Source organism: Mauremys reevesii, linkage group 1 (genome assembly GCF_016161935.1).
Source record: "Mauremys reevesii isolate NIE-2019 linkage group 1, ASM1616193v1, whole genome shotgun sequence".
Classification (NCBI taxonomy): domain Eukaryota; kingdom Metazoa; phylum Chordata; order Testudines; family Geoemydidae; genus Mauremys; species Mauremys reevesii.
Window position 1 is genome coordinate 334,241,932 of NC_052623.1, and position 19,279 is coordinate 334,261,210.

Genomic DNA, 19,279 nt, shown 5'->3' on the forward strand with positions numbered 1-19,279 from the left:
GTAGAAAAGTTACTTGACACCCACATGACATCAGTTAGTTTCACAGGGCTAATTAAACTTGTACTGTTTCTTTAAAATTACATATAGCCAATTGAATTCGTTTTAAGATCTGAAATAATTGGTCCTACTACCAGACTGGTATTTAATAAGATGATTAAAGGCTTGTCTTTGTGTTCTATAGCATAAAAATTGGTGCACACATTTATTCTGTATTCAAGCATAGTGGCCATATCTTAGCTACTATACAGATATCTTATCCTAGCTATATAGTCAAATTAAAACACTGAATTTGCATTTTATTCATTTTTGTTAAGTCTATTACCTCCATGTTACTCTTTAGCCACAAAAACATACCCATCTCCTCTCTTTTGGTAATAAAGTTCATAAATCTTGCATTTTTATGTTGAAATGTCTTCTCTTCACAATGTAGGTAGGTTATTTATTGTAAGTACTACACTATAACAATGACTTAGTGCATTTCAGGAATTATTTTACAAAATCTGACAAGCCATACATTTTGGAGTTCTATTTTGAACTTTTAGAATAGGAAACATACCTAGATAGGTACTAAAATATGTGCAAATGTTACTGTGGTCTATCTTCAAGATCAGAATAACCAATATTTGAAACATGTTTGGTATGGATCTGGTCTGTAACTGTACCAATGTATGAATATTTATCATGTACAATGCATAAACTGTGTGGATTAGTTTTGTATAATGTAACACGTTTCAGTAAACTGACAGTACACTGATATTCCAAGTAGTTTTTCCTCATCTCTAATCACTAAGACTAGCAGGAAAAGAACACACTAACCTTTGATGCAGTGGTTCTCAGACTTATTTCATCATTGCCCCCTCTTCTTTGTGTCTGTAGTAGTTTACATCCCCCACCTTCAGAGCTGGGCAGCCAGAGAGCAGTTGCTGGCTGGCACCTGGTAGCTGTGAAGGCAGCACAGAATTAAGAGTGGCATGTATTGTCACCCTTACTTCTGCGCTGCTGCTGGCAGTGTTGCTGCGTGCCCATCCAGCTCTGAATGTGCACAGCAAGTTCCCCACCTGCCCCCTAAAGCTTTTCATGTCCCCCCAGTTTGAGAACCTCTGCTTTAATGGACAGATTCACAGATGGAATAGGCAATTGGTCAGCTTTCCTCAGTCAGTTTTTCATGCAGGAGGAATAAAATATCCACAAAATGCGAACACAGATTATTTTTGAAGAGGAAATAAATTACTACCATCACTTCTAATTAGAGCACTCACAATCCTGGCAGATTTTTAAATCGCTAGACACAGTCACTTATAACCTTATTTTTCCTTAAATACACAACCCTCAGGACAGAGTGTTAAAACTGACATAATTGTGATTTATTAACATGAATTAAAATGCCCAACCAGTGCTGCAATGTGACAGTATATTAAAAAATTAAAGATCATATACTGTACTACTTCCACAAAGATCACACATTTTTGCAAAAGAGACTTGTCATTATGTACAGTACTATATCAAATGAAAGAAGCCTTAAGCAATTTTACACGCAAAAGAAATACACTATTTACAGCAGTTGTCAGAGATATTAGAAACAATCTATACATTAAATTACATTTCTGCAAATAACTGATGGAACAAAAGTCATGTCCACGCCAAACTATAAAAATCTGTATTGCATTGTTTTCTAGCTATATGCACACAAAGAACTGTTGACAGGAGAAAATGAAAAACCTATTCGTGCCATCTCTATCAGTGTACTTATTTAATTACATATGTATAAAAAGTAATATAGAAAACATTCACTAAATGAATTTAACTGCAACAATAAAATTTAAAGATTATGCAGCATCAAATCTACTGCCAGAAAAAACTGCTGGAATGTTCACTTACAAAATAAAAAGAAATACCTAATACTGGCTGAACAGCACATTTTCAGGAATTTTAAAAAAGCAAAACAATGGAAAGAATACAATGAAAGAGCACTGGTGTTTGCTTTTATACAAAGTATCATGTACAAGCTTTAAAAAGTACCTTGAACAGGTACATATGAAATATACACAGTTTATCTTACAGAAACATTTTTAAAATGTTTAGGAGCAAGGGTCCAATTTTAATGCCACCCTGAACCATGGTAATTATTTTGAAAAGTTGGTGGCACCTGTGCTCTGTGAATAGGAATTTGTCCAGGCACTGGAGATGCCTGCTGAGGTCCTTGCACCCCATGAGGAAGGGTTACAGAGCCAGGATGAGGACAGAATCCTGAAGCTGTAGGTGTTGGAATACTGTTTGGTCCTTGAGGTTGGATATGAGGACCTTGACCCGGTAGTGGACAGTGAGGTCCTGTTCCAGCAGGCTGATGTTGAGGTCCAGGTCCCAAAGTTGTATGATGTGGGGCTTGTGATGAATACGAAGATGCACTTGAAGGAAAATGTGGGGGTCCTTGATGTGATGGATGGTGTAACCCTTGTGCTGATGCTGGGTGATGCCCAGAGCCTAAAACATTGGAAGGTGGAGGTGGTGGGGGTGGAGGAACTGAATTTACTACATGCTGGTGTTGTGCTTGCAGACTTTGATGTCCTGTTGTGGAATGAGGAGGTTGATGGTGGGGTAGAGGACCTGGGGGTGGAGGTGGTGGTGGCAAATGGTGACCAGCAGCTTGAGAATGAATGTGTGATCCAGGGGCTACTGCCACAGCATGAACTGGACCTACTACGTGTGCTACAGAATGCTGCTGATGGGAACTTTGCTGCTGTACAAGATGAGGTCCTGGAGCAGGTGGTGGTGGAGGAGGAGGAGGAACAGCAGATGCTGAAGCCTGATGATGAATACTGGGGTTCTGAGATGGCAAAAAATGCCCTGCAGTTACATGGTGTCCTGGAACTGCTTGCTGGCCTGTAGTACCAGGAAGTGCTTGATTTGGTCCGGAGGAGAAAACAGTTTGTTGGGGTATGCTACCCTTTAACTGACTATAACTCTGAAAGTTTCCAGAGGGCTGCTGGTTTTGATAGTAAGTAGAAGAAGAAGGGGGTGGGGGAGGAGGTGGGGGCGGTGCACTGCTGTTCAAATTTTGTTGGTTAAACTGACTATAAGTTGCTGAAGATTGTCCTGAAGGTGCCTGGGTGAACAACTGTCCACTAGCCTGCTGCTGACTACCAGGCTGAAGGTTCTGTGCTGCTGGATAAAAACTTCTGTGTGTTTCTCTCTGAGGTGTTCCAACTTGAGGTGACTGTGGATGATGAGGTCTGTACGGAGATCCTAACTGTTGTGAGTGAGGCTTTGGTGAAGGATAACCATGCTGTACAGGTGTGTGAGGAGTAGATGACTTTGGAGGATTTTCTACATGAGGTGAAGGGGGACAGTGCAGTTTCAAAGGTGCAGAAGGCAGCTTTTGTGAATGGGAAAGTTGCTCTGTTGAACTACGCAAATGTGACTGAGATGAGTGAGTTTTTGAAAGTACTTGGACATTATTTGTCAGTTGTTTTTGTTGCAGCTCAGATTTTGGATGATTCACATTCTCAGCCTCTGGAGTAGTAACTGCAGTTTCCCAGTGAGAATCTGGTTTTGTGGGTGTTCTCCCAGTTGACGGCGCTGAAACTACAGGACCAGGTGAAGAAGGCTAGATAGATGAAGAGAAAGAACAAAGTCAGTGTAACTTTACTTCAAAACATTTTAAAATACACCTCTACCTCGATATAATGCGGTAAAGCAGTGCTCCGGGGAGGGCAGGGCTGTGCACTCCGGTGGATCAAGCAAGTTCAATATAACATGGTTTCACCTATAACGCGGTAAGATTTTTTGGCTCCTGAGGACAGCGTTAGATTGAGGTAGAGGTGTATTAAAAACCACTGTTTCTTAAAAATAACTTTCACCAAGTAAGTGTTTTAGAAATCAAAAAGATTTTGTTTTCCTTTGGCAGGTGCACAGGATGTATGTTCATTATTGGGGGGGGAGGGAGGAATAGATACAGTTGGAAATCTAAGCTCTCTTAATGGTAGCATTATCCTCATAATGAAGTGTTACCAAAATGCATTGAAGCTTATTATTTATACAGCATACAAAGTGTCCCAGGTTTTAAAAAACAAAAACACCCGAGAAGACGTCACTACTTGAAATATCTTACTATCTACGTTATTTATAAAAGCCCTGGACTGCTGATACTACGGGATTTCCTTCAAGTTCTATACAAAATAATTTACAGGTTTCATATCAAACTTCAAATCTTAAAACTGGGATAATGTGAACAAATGGACTAAACATTACAACCTGAATTCCTCCATTTAATGTTATGCCTGTAGCTACTACACAGCTTTCTTCCTATCAGTGTTAATTACCCTCACTGTTAAAAATCTGACAATTTATTTTCAGGATGAATTTGAGCATGCAGATTAGAGTTCAGATTCCTTGTAAAATTATATAGTGATCTATTTTGTTTTTTAAATAGAAATGCAAAACCATTGAAACAATTTGTCTCCAAAATCACTGCAATTGTGACTTTGGTCACTACCCTAACACATACCAAATTTTAATTGAACTGAGACAAAGCCAAAATATTCCAGTGAGTCTGTGATCTATAATAATTGAATCGATTTTATCTGTTCATACTCCAGAGAATTAGGATAAAAAACAGATGAATCAGTCTGGTTATTCTTTGGCATTATCGGAAAATCTTGATAAACAATACCACTTGTACTATGCTAAGGTATAAGGATCCTAAATGTGCTTGTTAGTGTTGGCAAGTCTTTTGCAATTGAGAATTCCTATCATGAATGAAAGCAGTTGTAACTTTTTATTTGGATTAGATGAAAAATGTCTTATGTGGCATATTACATGGTTGAGATTTGGCTAGAGTTACTGCCGCTCATATTCAACACAGATGTATATTAGGTAAAAGAAAGAAGTTCTTGACAACTACCTAAGTAAAAAGCACTTCAAACAATCAAGAAAGGCATTCCCAAATGTACTACATACCTATACATTCTAATGTAATCAAACTACACATTAGTGCTGCGTGCATCTTATTTGCACGTGCACACACACACACACACACACACACACACACACACACACAGTATTACCTTGCTTGCTTTTGAAGGACTCTTGCAAGTCTTTTGAGAAGTATCTGGGGACGGACATTCAGTTGTGGACTCTGGATTTTCAGGATCAGGGTCTACAAACAAACACACAGTAAAATGTAGCAATTGGATAAACAAGACTACTACTAAACAGTTTATGTTCAACTCTAAAGAACTATTTTTCAAGTTCTAAGTGATACGATTCAACACTGCAAGCATGATACGAGATCATCTGCTTACTGATCTTCCATTTTTCAGTGAAATAAAGGACCTTAAGTTGCAACTGAGGAATGATATTTGAATGAGATGGTGAGTATGGACTACAAAGTGATTCTCACCCTACAGATGAAGCAGATCCAAACGTAATATTAAAATGGCTAAGAACTATTATGTGGATTAATTCAATGAATCCATTTTCTGGACTGATAGTAAGCCAACTTACCACTGTCCTTGTCTTTCCTATGATCACTGAGAAGTAAAGCTCTTTGATAACTTCGCTCCCTCACTTGTTCCACTGAAGTTGAAGCAGTCCTTTAAAAAACAAACAAAATATTCTTTACATTAAAGAGGTCTAATTCCACACTTCATATGTCAGGATGTATATAATTTACACTCAAATATAGGGCAAGAGAGCAGCTGTTTGAGCAAGAATACTGTGTAGCAAACTCACCTGCTCTTGTATAGACAGTATACACAACAGACAAAGGATGTTCCTATCTACATCAATGTAATCAGTTAATTAGGCTGTTCATTTTAGTAGATTCTCTCACTTCAAATATGGAATAAGTTCAACAATTTCTGCAACATGTTCATCTTAACAGAAAAGGAAGTTAGAGCTAACAGAATTCCTGTTAATATGAAGAGAATAGAGATTGGTATCTTTTTTTCTTACGATAGAAACTACATGGATGAGAAAGGGAAGGATGCTCTGCCACTGACATAAATTGGGCATCCAAAGTTGGTGGACATTTCTGAAAATTTAGGCCTCGTGCTCTGTGATTCAGTTTCTCCGTTTTACAAATAGAGAAGATAATATCACACAGAGTGATGTAATGACTAGTTCATTGTCATTTGTAAAGCAGTTCTGGAAGGTGCTACATGAGCTTAGGTCTTTTTTTTGGGCAGTGTCCAAGCCATATGGGCTAGAGTTGAGAGCAGTGCCAAGCACTGGTAGGGGCAGTGGACGACACAAACTCTTCCTCTGCATTCTAAAATGTTTTGATTAGTTACCAGTGATTAATATATGGCATTACTCTACGGTGGTCTTGTTGGCTTCTGAAAAACATTTGGTTTCTTAAGTCTTGTAAGGAGATGAATTAATCATTAGGTACCACATGAAAGGGCCTAAGTGTATTTAATGGATTATATATATCTATCTCACATACATGAAAGGGCCTAAGTGTATTTAATGGATCGTATATCTATATCTATCTATCTATCTATATATCACATACTAATTATTAATACATATAAGCAAATGCATAATCAATATAAATTTAAACTTAGTTTAGTATGGTTCATCAAACTTTTGAATAACCATTTTCTGAGAAGGAGTGCAAAATACCATTTTTGACTTACTAAGTATCCCTTCTTATTTCTCTTCATGAAACATCCCTGATATTTGAGTGCAGAACAAGGATGAATTATCAATGAGGGGTCACAATGTCCCCACCAAATATAATCAGGATAAACAAAGAAAGTCCTTGTCAAATATTTAAGATTGATAGTTATGTTATTGATAAAATAGATAAACACGTTATATAACCTAGTGTGTATTGTGGAATCTTACATTTGGTCATAAATATTGTTAATCATTATTATATAATGAATCAAAGAAGAGGGGTGTTGCTAGAAAGCAGGCTATAAAAAGGTGTACGCAGACTTACGTTTTTGCCTTTGTCTGTGTATAGCCTTGTCTATATATACTCAGCGAGATCATTGACCAAACATACCTCAACTGATCACTAGGGTGTGGCACTTTGTACCTATGCTGAAATAAACCTGTTCCTTGGCTCTGAACTCCGGAGTCAGCAGTGTTTTTTTCTGCCATCACCAAGCAGTATTTGTCTGCTTTGCTAGGTTTGTAAGGCCTGGCTGGTAGTCCTGAAAATATACTGTAAGGTCTCTAATAATGCTTAATGGGGAGAAAATTAAGCAACATCCAGTGTTCAGACTAGTACTTCTTTCTATCCTGTTTTCTTTTCCCCCCATCACTCTATTTCTGCAGCCTAGCATCTCCCAGAGTTCTGGATGTCTCAGCTGCTCTGCTATCTCTGCAGCTCTTGGAGGTGGATTAGTGTTTTAGCACCACATGATCTGGTAAACACTCCCTCTGTTCCTACTTGCTGCCAGACTCTGCCTCCACAGCCGCAGACAATAGTGCTTTCTTTTACTCCCACTCATTCTCCTATTTTAACTTTTCTGTCCAGTTTTCTTAGGCAGTGGAGGCAGTGTTCTCCCTCCTGTTCATTCTTGTCCTGCTCCCTGGGTCGGTTAACCCTCCCTGAGCCTCCACTGCAGACTCTCCTTGCCGGCTCAGCAGCCAAGAAAGCACTCGGTCAAATCCAAGTAGTGCTCTATATGTAAGGTAGGCTTCCCAGGCAGATGGTGAGTTGCACCCAGACTTCTGTCCCTAACTGCGTTAGGTCCCAGGGCTACAAGCTGGACAGGCAAGTGAGGTCCTCTACCCATCAAGGCAACTGCGACTCCAACGGGGGGAAAATGGACCAGGAACACCAGAGTGCAGAGCAGGAAGAAGCTCCAAAAGCAAAAAGAGAACTCTGCCCACTCGACTCAGGGGATTGTACAGAACACTCCTTCCTGAGCCAACCAGGTGGAATCTGACAAAAAATTCCCCCCTCCAAGGGGGAATGGGACCAATAGGAGAGGATTCTGAGACTGACCTCTCGAGAGGGCTCCAAGCCCTAAGAAAGGTAAGTTACAAAAGGCCTCACCAAAGCTGCAGCAGAGCTTTTACACTTACAGAAGACACTAAAAAGATTTTTTTTAAAAAGAGAAAAAAGCACAAAAAATTCACGAGATAAAGTCTTCTGCCTTCTCCTCCTTCCCCACTGAGGAAGGTGAGCTGTCTGGATCTGAAACCTGGGCAGACTCCTGAGAATAAACCTCATCTTTCAAAATCCTCCTAAGGCTTCAATAGCCCTTCACTCCTTCAATGAAGTGAAGGAGAATTAATGGAACAAGCCTGATAAGCGCAAGCATGTTAACAAGAGCAACCTCGGGCTCTATAATGTTCAAGAACCAAAGGATGCGCTATAGCATCCTCCCTAGTGGGGGAATTTGATCCTAAGGAACTCGTGGATAGAAAGATGGGCTTTGAAGCCTCTTCTGTCACCATCTGAGTGTCCCTGGCAGCTACTTGCTTTGCAAGAGCATCTCCTTCCTGGCTGGAAGATCTCAAAGCCCTTAAGGACAGAGATCACCCTGAGTTTGGCTCAAATTTAAAGAGTCTCCCTAGCAAAAGCATTTATAGCTGATACCTCAGTGGATTCAATACGGTTCGCAACTCACGCCATGGCTTCCAGCTCATTAGCCAGGTGCCACCTATGGCTTCGACCAGGGTGGATAAAAATCAGTGATTTTTAAAAAATATTTAAATTATAAGTTTTTCTTTTAAAAAATAAACCTGTTTTAAATGAAATATGAATTTAAATACAAAATATGTTAAGTCCTAAACTACTTATAATCTCTTAAAACATTTAAATAAAAATATACTGACTCCATGAGGCTATCAAAAACTTTGACAACTTTTTTCTGTATAAAGAATGAATCTGGGGTGAAAAGTCTGACTTTTGAGGTCAAGTTTTATAAATATGGCATAAAATGTCATGTGCTGCATTAAGGGCTTGACCCTGGGGGGACCCAGAGGCTGTCCTACTAGGTAAGAGAGACTAGCAAAGTCATCACAGGCGTTGGGATCCGACCTCTGAGTCCCAGAGACACCATCATATCTCTCATCAAAATCATCCACTGAGCTCACCTGAATGGTTTCATATTCCTATTTTTTACCTGAGCTCACATTGGCTTAGTTCTCATATTATGAATATTTATGACTCCATACACCATGGAAACTGACTCTCCAGCTCATGGAATAACAATGAAGTTGATGTACCCCAACCATTTAAGGTTGTTTTGTTTAATAAAAATAAATTTTATAAGCTCTTTTGTGTGTTTAATTAAATTCTGGTTACAATCCAAATATAGCTTGACACAAATAAAGAGCAAAAAGTTAATTATCTAGTAAATAACCAGTATCATTCACCATTTTCTAACATACTAAAATGTACAATTAATCAGAATCTGGAAATATTAAGTTCTACCACATCCATTCTTCATCCACTCACCCAGTTCAATGACCACGTTAAAACAATCTGATCCAGAACAAAATATCTCATCTACATATGGAAGTGACAGAAAGTGTTCCCTCACAAGAAAGGTGCTCTTGGTTCTTACTCCATCCTTGTCATTGTACAGAAGCGCAAGGGGGGTGGAATCAGAGCTGTTCTCCATTTCAAAAGGCTCAAAACTAGTGGATAAGAAAACAAGTTTTGGATAGAAAACCTATCCCTGTCCTAGGGGGAATTCTTAACTTCAGTAGATCTAGCAGAAGCATATCTCCATACTCCCATCATAAAGTGTCACTGCAGTCTTCTGAGGTTTGCCTATGGCAGGATACAACATTGGTACCGAACACTCCCATTTGGCCTGTCCTCAGACCCCAGGGTTTTTACAAAAATGTTGGTGGTGAGAATAGTGAGACTCAGATTGAAGGAACTCCCCTTTTCCCTCCTGACCAGAGCTCCAGTGCAGTAAGCAGTGCACGGGGCCACGTCTCGGACAATGAATCTTCTTAAGGCCCATGGCTTCATCATCCGTGCTAAGGAAAGTTCTCTGGTTCCATCCAGGAATTAATTTTCTTGCTCTAGAGCTGCAGATACTATGTTCCCAACTTCTAGGACTCCTGGTGTCCTGGATAGGGATCATTCCATGGTCACAATCATGCATCAGAAGTCTTCTAGTCTTCATATTAAGAGGTGTAGGACCACTCCCCAGAACAAGAGAGATCATGTACACGTTCTGACACAGGTGATCAACTCCTTACAATGGTGGTCAGAACAAAGCAATGTCTGCAAAGGTATGCCCATCTGTCTTCCAGATCCTTTAGTCCTTGCAATTGAGACCACTCTGGAGGATTGGGGAGCTCATTTAGAGATCCAGACACCCCAGGAAACCTGGAGCAAGGAAGAAATGGCTCTTAGCATAAACCTAGAACTGAGAGCAGTCAAGCTAGCTTTCCTAAGGTTCCTGCTCAACCTAAGGGTGAACCACATCCTGGTTCAATCAGGCAACACTACTACCATCGCATATTTTAAAAAACCACAAGGGAACTACACATGGAAGCAATGGAAATAATGAGATGGGTAGAACAGTTCCTCCTTTCCCTCAGAGCACTCCACATTAAAGGGGACCTGAACCAGCAGGTAGACAGGGTCAGCGGGTGCAGGGTCAACAACTTTGACTGGTGTCTGAACCAGATGTTCAGCCCCCCTTCAACCGAGCTGTTCATGGATCATACAAACACAAAGAGGCCAAAATACTTCACAGTGGAGGCAGACTGCAGAGCCATGGGGACAGATGCCTTATCGCACAGCTGGCTCCAGGGCCTACTGTATGCATTTCTACCCTTTCCACTACTGGGGAGGGTGGTCCAGAAAAGAAAATGAGAACAGACAATGGTAATACTGATAACTCCTTTTTGGCCAAGGAGACCTGGGTTCTCAGACCTGATAGAGCAGACACTGGAGCCCCCACTCCAGCTTCCGCAGAGATTGGACATCATCTCACAATGTCCTCTTCTTCACCTGGACCCAAAACAGCTTCAGCTAACAGCCTGGGTACTGAGAGGTCTGTCCTCCCGAGTCATTAAGACATTGCTTTATCTAGAAGAGTAGAAATGCTAAAAGTGTACTTCTCTATCTTGTCCACAGTCAACAAAAGCCAAGAGCACAGTGCAAAATCCCAGAATTCCAAGAATACTAACCATTCAGGATTTCCTCTAAGGTGGCATAGACCAAGGCCTTCAGCCCAGTACCATTGTGCCTCAGGAGTCTGCTATTTGCAGGAGCCTCAGACTCCCCGGAAGATTGAGCAGTCCGATTAGCCAGACGTGTGGTCAGGCCACTCTTCCCAAAATGGGACCTTTCGCTAGTTCTGAGCGCCTTGACAAGCCATCTTTTTGAGCATCTGATGTTAGAGACGGCCTTTTATTTATCCATTGCAACTTGTTTCTTAGTAGCTGTCACATCCACCAGGAGAATGTCAGAGCTGCCAGCCTTATCTATACAGGAACCTCACTGCATATTACATAAGGACAGGGTGATGTTCAGGACACCAGAATCCCTTCTTCTCCTAAGTAAATTCCTCCTTCTGCACTTCCCAAGAGGTTGCTTCTTCATTCTGTCCAAAACCATAAGATCCAAATGAAAAGATGTGGCACACCTTAGATGTCAGAAGAGTGTTGAAAATCCCTCAAGCACACAGATTCCACATAAACCTTAGACTCCCTATTTGTGCCCTTCTACCCAAAATGCCAGGGACTCAGAGCTTCCAAGTCCTTCATCACTAGGTGGCTTAGACAATGTATTGTGGAAGCCTACAAATCATCATCGGTTCGGTTCCTGTGTCAGAAGGCATAATGGCACGCTCCATGAGAGCCATAGCAACCTCATGATTGGAACAAGCGAGCATGTCCACTGGAAATATATGAAGCAGCCACATGGTCTATAGCTAGCACTTTCATTAAGCAAGCACTACAAGGTGGACCTATCATCTTCTGCAGAGGCCTACTTTAGCAGGAAAGTGCTCCATACAGTGGCTTGGAAATCAGAGACTTTCAAGTGAACTCTCAAAAAGGATGGTACTTCTTTCCTACCAAACTTTTTTTTCATAACCCTCCCTACATCTTTTCATTGCTTGCTATTTCCCAGATGTCCTGAATTGTGGAAGATACTAGGCTGCAGAACAAAAAATGTCTTACCAATAATTTCCTTTCTGCTATCAGCATATCCCATTATTTTACCCACCCTGGATGGTTCAGGAGTCAAGAGTCAGATATTATGTGGAATTGTTACTATATGACCATCTTCCTTGGTCTAATGTATATAGTTATTTCATCATCTCTGGAATATTTATTAATGATGTTATACAAGTTTTATAGCTTGGGAATAACTCATTTGGCAGCAAGCAGGAGCAGAGAGGGCAGGGCCAGACTGGATGGTGTCAAAATGTCAATCCGCCTCCATGAGCTGTAGAGAGAGGAGAGCACCCCAGAATTGTGGGACTAGCAGAAAGGAAATTATTGGTAAAAAGTTTTCCATTCCCCCTGTATCTTCAGTTTTTGCTGGTTGATTGCTTTATCTTTGCGGTTCTTCAGGTGCCTCCCTTTACATCCTAATACACTAATTTATGCATGATCCCCCATCGCTAAGTTAATTTTTAACAACTCCTTTAAAAACCTGCCTAAAGTTTTGTGAAGTCCAGCTGTGAGAATTCTGCTGCTCAATAGAGGCAGCCTGAGTACCTTCTGAGCAGAGGTGGATCTTCCTGCTCAGCTTCTCAGCCCATGGTCAGCTGAAGCTTTGGAGGAACTTCTCTACAGTAGGGACATGTGATGAAAGTTCTCCATTGTTGCTAACACAAGATCACCATTACCTGTGCTAGCAACATTGGGAACCCTACTGTAGATGGGATGCTGCTCTGTCCAAAAAGTGTAGTTTAAAAATACTCTATTTTATGTGGAAAGTTACAATCTTGACGTTTCCTCCTGCCATCCTATCTAGGCTTTTATAAACACAGAAACAAGAAATACTGATTTGTTTCACCTCAGCTAAATATGACTATTTACTAACACACCTCCTCACCATACTGCATTTTAAAATATTTAAGTACTGAATAATCCACATGCAAATTTTCAGTGACAGGACCGAATGTGTATACATTATTCCAATCACTTCCCTGAGGAATCTATTCTCTGTGATTGTAAGGAAAACGGAATTAAAATATTTGTTCAGTCATTTGAAAGCAACGCTTCTGGCCAAAACTTATTTTATATGAAGTAAATGTAGATTAGATATTCTGTTCAAACATGTATAATTTATGTATTTATAAATTGTATCCCATTGCCTTAGCTCCTAAGTTATCCAACCGCAGCACACTAACGAAATACAAAATATCAAAATACATGTTTGACAAAATTAGATTCTATAAAATACCCCCATATCTGTTACTAAAATAAACTGTTGCTATCAGGAATTCATGGCACTTACAATTTTACATAATGCATATGTAGTATTTCCTAGACACACTATAAATTTAGAGTGAAAATGTAGCAGATTGCTACACAAACATTTTCTGAACTTGCAACCTGTGCTAAATGGCTTACCATTGAACTTCTGGTTCATTCTTCTCACTGGAAGAAGCTTCTTTAATTGGACAGTTGTTGCCAGTTTCTTCTGGAGTTGTATTATAAACAGTAGCTGGCAATGGTAAAGGTAGGTTAGCAGTGTTATCAATTTGCTCCCCATTTTCACCACTGTTATACCCATCATTAGCACCATTGTTACTGCTTATACTTCCTCCACCAGAAGCATGAGGAGATACGGTAACCAGAGAAAAGCTCTCGGTCTTGGAACCACTTTTTCTAGCTTCTCGTTGTCTCTTTCGGTATTCTAATAAAGACACCTGTGGAAAAAACATAAGAGGAAAAGTTTACTCATTTTTCTTTACAACAGTTAACTTCTGATTGCTGATAAAATTAAACTAAAATAAAATCTACAGAGCAGTTCTCTTAAATAACTTCAAATGGATATACCACTTGCATTGTCTCTAAAATATAAGAGGAGGTAAGTTAGTAGGGCTAATGATATTCTTTTCTGGAGATTTACAGAATTATTTACTTTGGTTTCTAGTGAGTAGAACAGGAGTACGGGGAGAGGAAGCATGTATTTCTTACCCTAGGAAAATGAGGAGAATGGATCTGGGGCAGTGAGTGTGGGAAGGTCCCGCTATGCAGAAGCTGTACTGTTGTGGACTGCATTGTAAATACTGGGACTTCAAGTTACCATGTGATAGTGGTGGCCATTTTAAACTATTTTATTTTTATGGTTTTACCCCCAATGCATTTGCATTTAAAACAAAACAGCAGGCTGATGGTTTGTTCTGAAATACAGGTGTTGCAAATTTTTGATTTGTAACACCCGTATTTGATTGTCATTATTTAAAAGAAAAAGTTATGGAAATCTGAATTATTTCCAATTCATGCATTTTATTTTCAATTAACCCTTTATTATATAATACAGGTAAAGCTTTAGCATACATTATTACACAAAATTATTTGTCAAAATTGGTTTTATTTCATTACTGAAGAACATGATGTACATTAAAGAAAATTTAAAAGTTTTTATGTATATTTGCAACTTTCGAAAGTCTCCTTAAAATATAATAGCAACCAATAAATTTTTAAACAGACAGTGCTTTTTATGCTTCCTCCTCTCCAGGAGGAAAATCTGTGCAAAGCTGCTCTTAGTGTGCACCGTTGGGTTTGAAACAAAAAGCTGAAATACTGATATTAAGGCCTGGACAGTATTTTTTTCCATTAAGAAATCAGCCTTCTGTGCAAGTTAGGTTTAACCCCTTTATGCTTTCATGTCTATTAAGGCAACCTGCGCTGAGCCTTATCTTCATAAAACCCAAACCCAGGGAACAAAAGTGCCACAAAAGAAAATGCATGAGATACTGGGGCAAATTCTCAGCTGGTATAAATTGGCATAGTGCCACTAAAGAAAATAATATTACTGAAGCTACACAGATTTACAACTGTTGAGATTCTGACCAACCACACACACACGATTTAAAAAAAACCCAGAAGCTTAAAATTAGTATCCCGAATCCATATTTGGGCACAACTGATTTTCAAAAATACTGAGCACCAACAGCTCCCACTTAAGTCATTGTGAGAGAGGAGGAAGTAGTTGAACTATGGACATTTCCATTAAGTTTGACAAAGAATTGGGGTTTGTCTACATAGAGCGCTGCAGTGGTGCACCTACACTGCATCTGGTGAAGACGCTCTATGCCAATGGGAGACTGCTCTCCCATCGGCATAATAAAACCACCTCCGCAAGCAGCAGCAGCTATGTTGGCAGCAGAAGCTCTCCCGCTGACCTAGCGCTGTCCATACTGGCGCTTATTTTGGTGTAACTTATGTTGCTTGGTGGGGTGGTTTAGTCACACCCCTGAGTGACATACGCTATGTCTACCCTATAGTGTAAGTGTTGCCTTATCCTTCTTCATGTGTTTACTGTTTTGTAAATTAAGAGAAATGGTGGGAAATTAGAAAAGACTGTGACCAGTGATATGATTCATCCAAGGAAATTAAGGTCACTTATTTTGAAAAAGATGGAGCATTTAGTTGACTTGCAAATGGTTCCAATGGTGAAAGGCCTCGTATTTTTTCCATTAGGATATGAAGACTTAGGATGCATTCTACCTGGGGAGGGAGGGAGGGAGACAGGGCAAGACTCCCTCCCCAAACTCATAAAATAACTAAACAGAATCCAGATACTCATTTTGCTTAAAGCAGTCCTTTAAACAGATATGGTTCAACTTTTGAAGAATCTAATTATGCAGTAGAGAAGCTTGAGGCCATCAACATCCTCTGCATGATAACAAAAGGAATGGTCTCTATCCATAACTGGGCTTAGTATTTTCTCCCCATATGTCACAATTCCACCACAGCCAGAGGATTCCTGTAGGTAGTGCACCAGTGATCTTCCCCAAAGTTCATCTGCTTTCCAAAGTAATTTTTCACCATCTCTCATTTTCATACTTCATTTAACAAATATTTGATTCTTCAGACGAGATCCCAGATCCTTGATGTAAGAGCAGTATAACTTGTGCCAGAACAAGAACAGTTCTTAAGGGTATACTCCATATTCTTCATCAGGAAGAAAAAGTCAGAAATATATTATGTTCTAGAGCTGATGGAATTGCAACATGTACAAGAAAACTGCTTTTCTGGAAAGAGACCCTATGCTTACCACTCATCATAATGTTGCAGCATCTCCATTACCATAGTATATGAGTGTCTCAATCTTTAACATGCTTCTCCTCACAGCACTCCTGTGTGATAGGGAAATCATATTCCCAGTTTACAGATTGGGAACTGAGCACAGACTAAGTGACTTGCCCGCAGTCATACAGGAAGTCTGTAGTGGAGCATGGAATTGAAGTGTGGCCTTGTGAATCCCACTCTAGCACCCAAACTACTGAACCCTCCATATGTCTAACAGAAGTGTAATTTAATACATCGGTCCAGAATATGGTAGCTGTTTCTTCAGGTTCTACTATGGTCATGAACACTATCAATACATGGCCTCTTGGTCTTCTATCTGCCTCCAGAGCTTTCACAGACATTCTATTAATGATAGTAGCCAGTCTTAAGGGTCCCCTAGCATACACGTACTCTTGCCTAGGTAATATATAAATCCAGACTTTGTTCAGCAAAGCAGTTCTCTACTCTGAAGATGCTCGTGAATTTAGAGATCTGAGAGCTTGTCTACACATGACCCTTACTATGCAATAAGGTATGGTTTGAATTTAAAGCAGAATAGTTGTTCTGAAATAACTTATTTTGGAATGAGTGTCTACATATGGATTTCTCCAGAATAACTCTTGTTGACATGCCCTGATCTGAGATGTACATATAACAACTTGGGAGGAGAGAGAGATACCAGTAAGGAAAGACTTACCAAGATCTCCTATATATACACATCATTATTAGGATCTGTTTCCATTATTTGGAACTGAATGTTTTGTTTAGGGGTAGTTTCATCTACACATGAGGAAGATTCAGAGATTGCTATTCACAGAATGGGATATGCTTGTATTCCTTGGGCAGTAAAGTGCAGATTCTGTAATCCCATCAGTTATGATGTCAGAGGTGAAGTCTGATCGGTCATCCTCTCTAGAGAAGAGTCCTCAAAATTCATGCAAGTCTTCTAGTCTGAGAGTTCTCTTTCAACTGGTGTTGAAGCTGAAATTAAGCATACATTTTTCTAGAGTTGAGGGCAATCTAGCTCTCTTGACCTATCAAAAGGAAGCCTTGAACTCCCATGTTGTGATACAGTTGACTAACATGACAGCAGTATCGTATACCAATTAATAGATGAGAAGCTCCATCATCCACGTAGAAGTCATTTCCTGGATTGGCCAGAATCTCTCCTAACCTCTACTCTTCATGTCAGCAATCAATAAGCCAGGTAGGTATTAGGAAACCTGTACATTTGGTATAGTCATTTGCAGTTCAAGGGTATAGCTAAATATTGCATTTGGCAATGTGTTGAAAGCCAAAGGTTTTGCAACAAAATGCACTGTATCCACAGAAACCGTGGCCATTAAAGATACCAGATAAACATCTAAGCATTTTCTTGTTCTAGACTGGTGCAATCTGTGGTCTGGAGGTCATTGTACCATATCATGAAAAACACATGGATAAAACCACTGTAAACTGGCTGCTTTAAGACTTGACATCTTGTCTTAGTTTTTTTAAATTTTCCTTTGGGAAGAAGTTCCCCTACGGAGGGGATAAACCATGTATTTCGCTGATGCCACCTCAGTATGTACTATCCTTGGGTTCCTGCATTTGATAAAATTTTGGAGTCTGCACAATGAGCATCTTGCCCATGTCTAGAAACTCTTAGGCTGCCACAATAATATTGAACAAGTACACACCTATAACTACTTTGATCTTAGAAGTAAGGTACTTAACTTGACCCCTATTAGTGTGCTTCTACAAAATGGTCTTAGATGCCTTGATTCCAGTTTGGTAATGACTTTTCTCCTCATGACAGGAAAAGATTTTCCTGCAATATTCTCTCAGGACGCTCTTCCTCAGTTTTTATGAATTTATCTCTTTTTTGATACAGAAGGAGGAATAAAGAAATCTGATGTTTCTTTGATTTCTTTTTGTGCTCTTTGGACTTTTTAGCCCTCCTTTGATTTCTTAGCTTTGGTGGGAGAGAAACGGGGGTTGCAATTTTGTCTGCCTTTTTTGGAAATTTCTCTTCTGTGAAACTACATTTTCTTTTTCATCAGAACATGAGTAACTGGTATGGTAGACATAAACCTTACACTACAGTACTTTTGAGAACATTCCTCATCAGTGAAAGGAGGGGGTAGGAAATCAGCATACTTTTTTAAAGTTGTAAACACTGATTTTAGGACTGTGGATAGAGTAGAGAAATCCCTTAAGACAATGAGGCTCACTTAAGCATCAGATGAGGATGAATGGCAAAGTAGTTGCAGGAGTTTATAGCTATTTGGCTTCAACTGAGATCAGGTTCCTTCCCTTCATCTTCAAGGTGCCTTGGAAAGAAAAAGGGCTGTAGTGACATGACTGGGAACAACCATGCCTATCAATGTCAGAGTAACACAGCTCGCCTTCAGTATCTAGCTGCAGATGTATCTCGCAATCTGAGCACAGCCTGGACTCGAATTTCCTTTTCCTGAGCTGATCTGCCATGTTGGAGGGGGTAAAAGAAGAGGAACAGAGAAAAGCAGGGTTTGAAAAAAAGGAAGAGGAAATCTAGAACAGCTACTGACTATGGGGGCAGAACTTCTGGCAGGTTGCCAGGTGAGAGACACCATCATCCCCAGTGTTCCTGTTCCCCATTCTGTAAGGAGAGAGAAGGAGTATAACTCAACACAGTAACATCTACCGAAGACATTATGCAGGAGAACTTTTAGTGCTGGTAATGGCTGACAGTTATAAATGGCCCTATAGCCATACATACCCTAAATGTACTTTAACTATTTCATTTAAATATTCTTTATTCTATATTCTTTTATCTACTAAAAGGAGTAGTTTTGGTTAATGTCAATTTAAAATTTAGCTCTAAAGCTGAATTTTCTAAAATGTACATTTTTTACAAAATCTAAAACCAACAGAACGGTTTCCATGAAGTTTTCCCTGAAGTAACTGCAGCACTAAAAGCCTTAAAGTAAAACTGATTGGTGTCAATTGATTTTCACTGTCCAAGCTGAGAACCAACAAATTAAGTAGTGAAATGTAAACTGGATTTTTAAAAGTCTGTTTTAATAAACTAATACTGTGAGTTTGTTTGTTTGCTTGCTACATAGGA

General features: G+C 39.7%; 1 protein-coding gene across 3 annotated transcripts in view; it reads right to left on the bottom strand.

Moving 5' to 3' along the window:
• Positions 1 to 1,337: 1,337 nt before the first annotated feature.
• The window catches only part of KMT2E (lysine methyltransferase 2E (inactive)), a 134,753-nt gene continuing 116,811 nt past the window's right edge, over positions 1,338 to 19,279 (bottom strand). For all 3 annotated transcript variants that reach the window (XM_039517241.1, XM_039517246.1, XM_039517235.1), the window contains 4 exons: positions 13,522 to 13,820; positions 5,503 to 5,591; positions 5,064 to 5,155; positions 1,338 to 3,604 (listed from right to left, as the gene is read on the bottom strand). In XM_039517241.1, the coding sequence (XP_039373175.1) occupies positions 2,099 to 3,604; positions 5,064 to 5,155; positions 5,503 to 5,591; positions 13,522 to 13,820 (1,986 nt within the window). In that variant the 3' untranslated portion in view covers positions 1,338 to 2,098. The remainder of the gene's footprint in view (positions 3,605 to 5,063; positions 5,156 to 5,502; positions 5,592 to 13,521; positions 13,821 to 19,279) is intronic.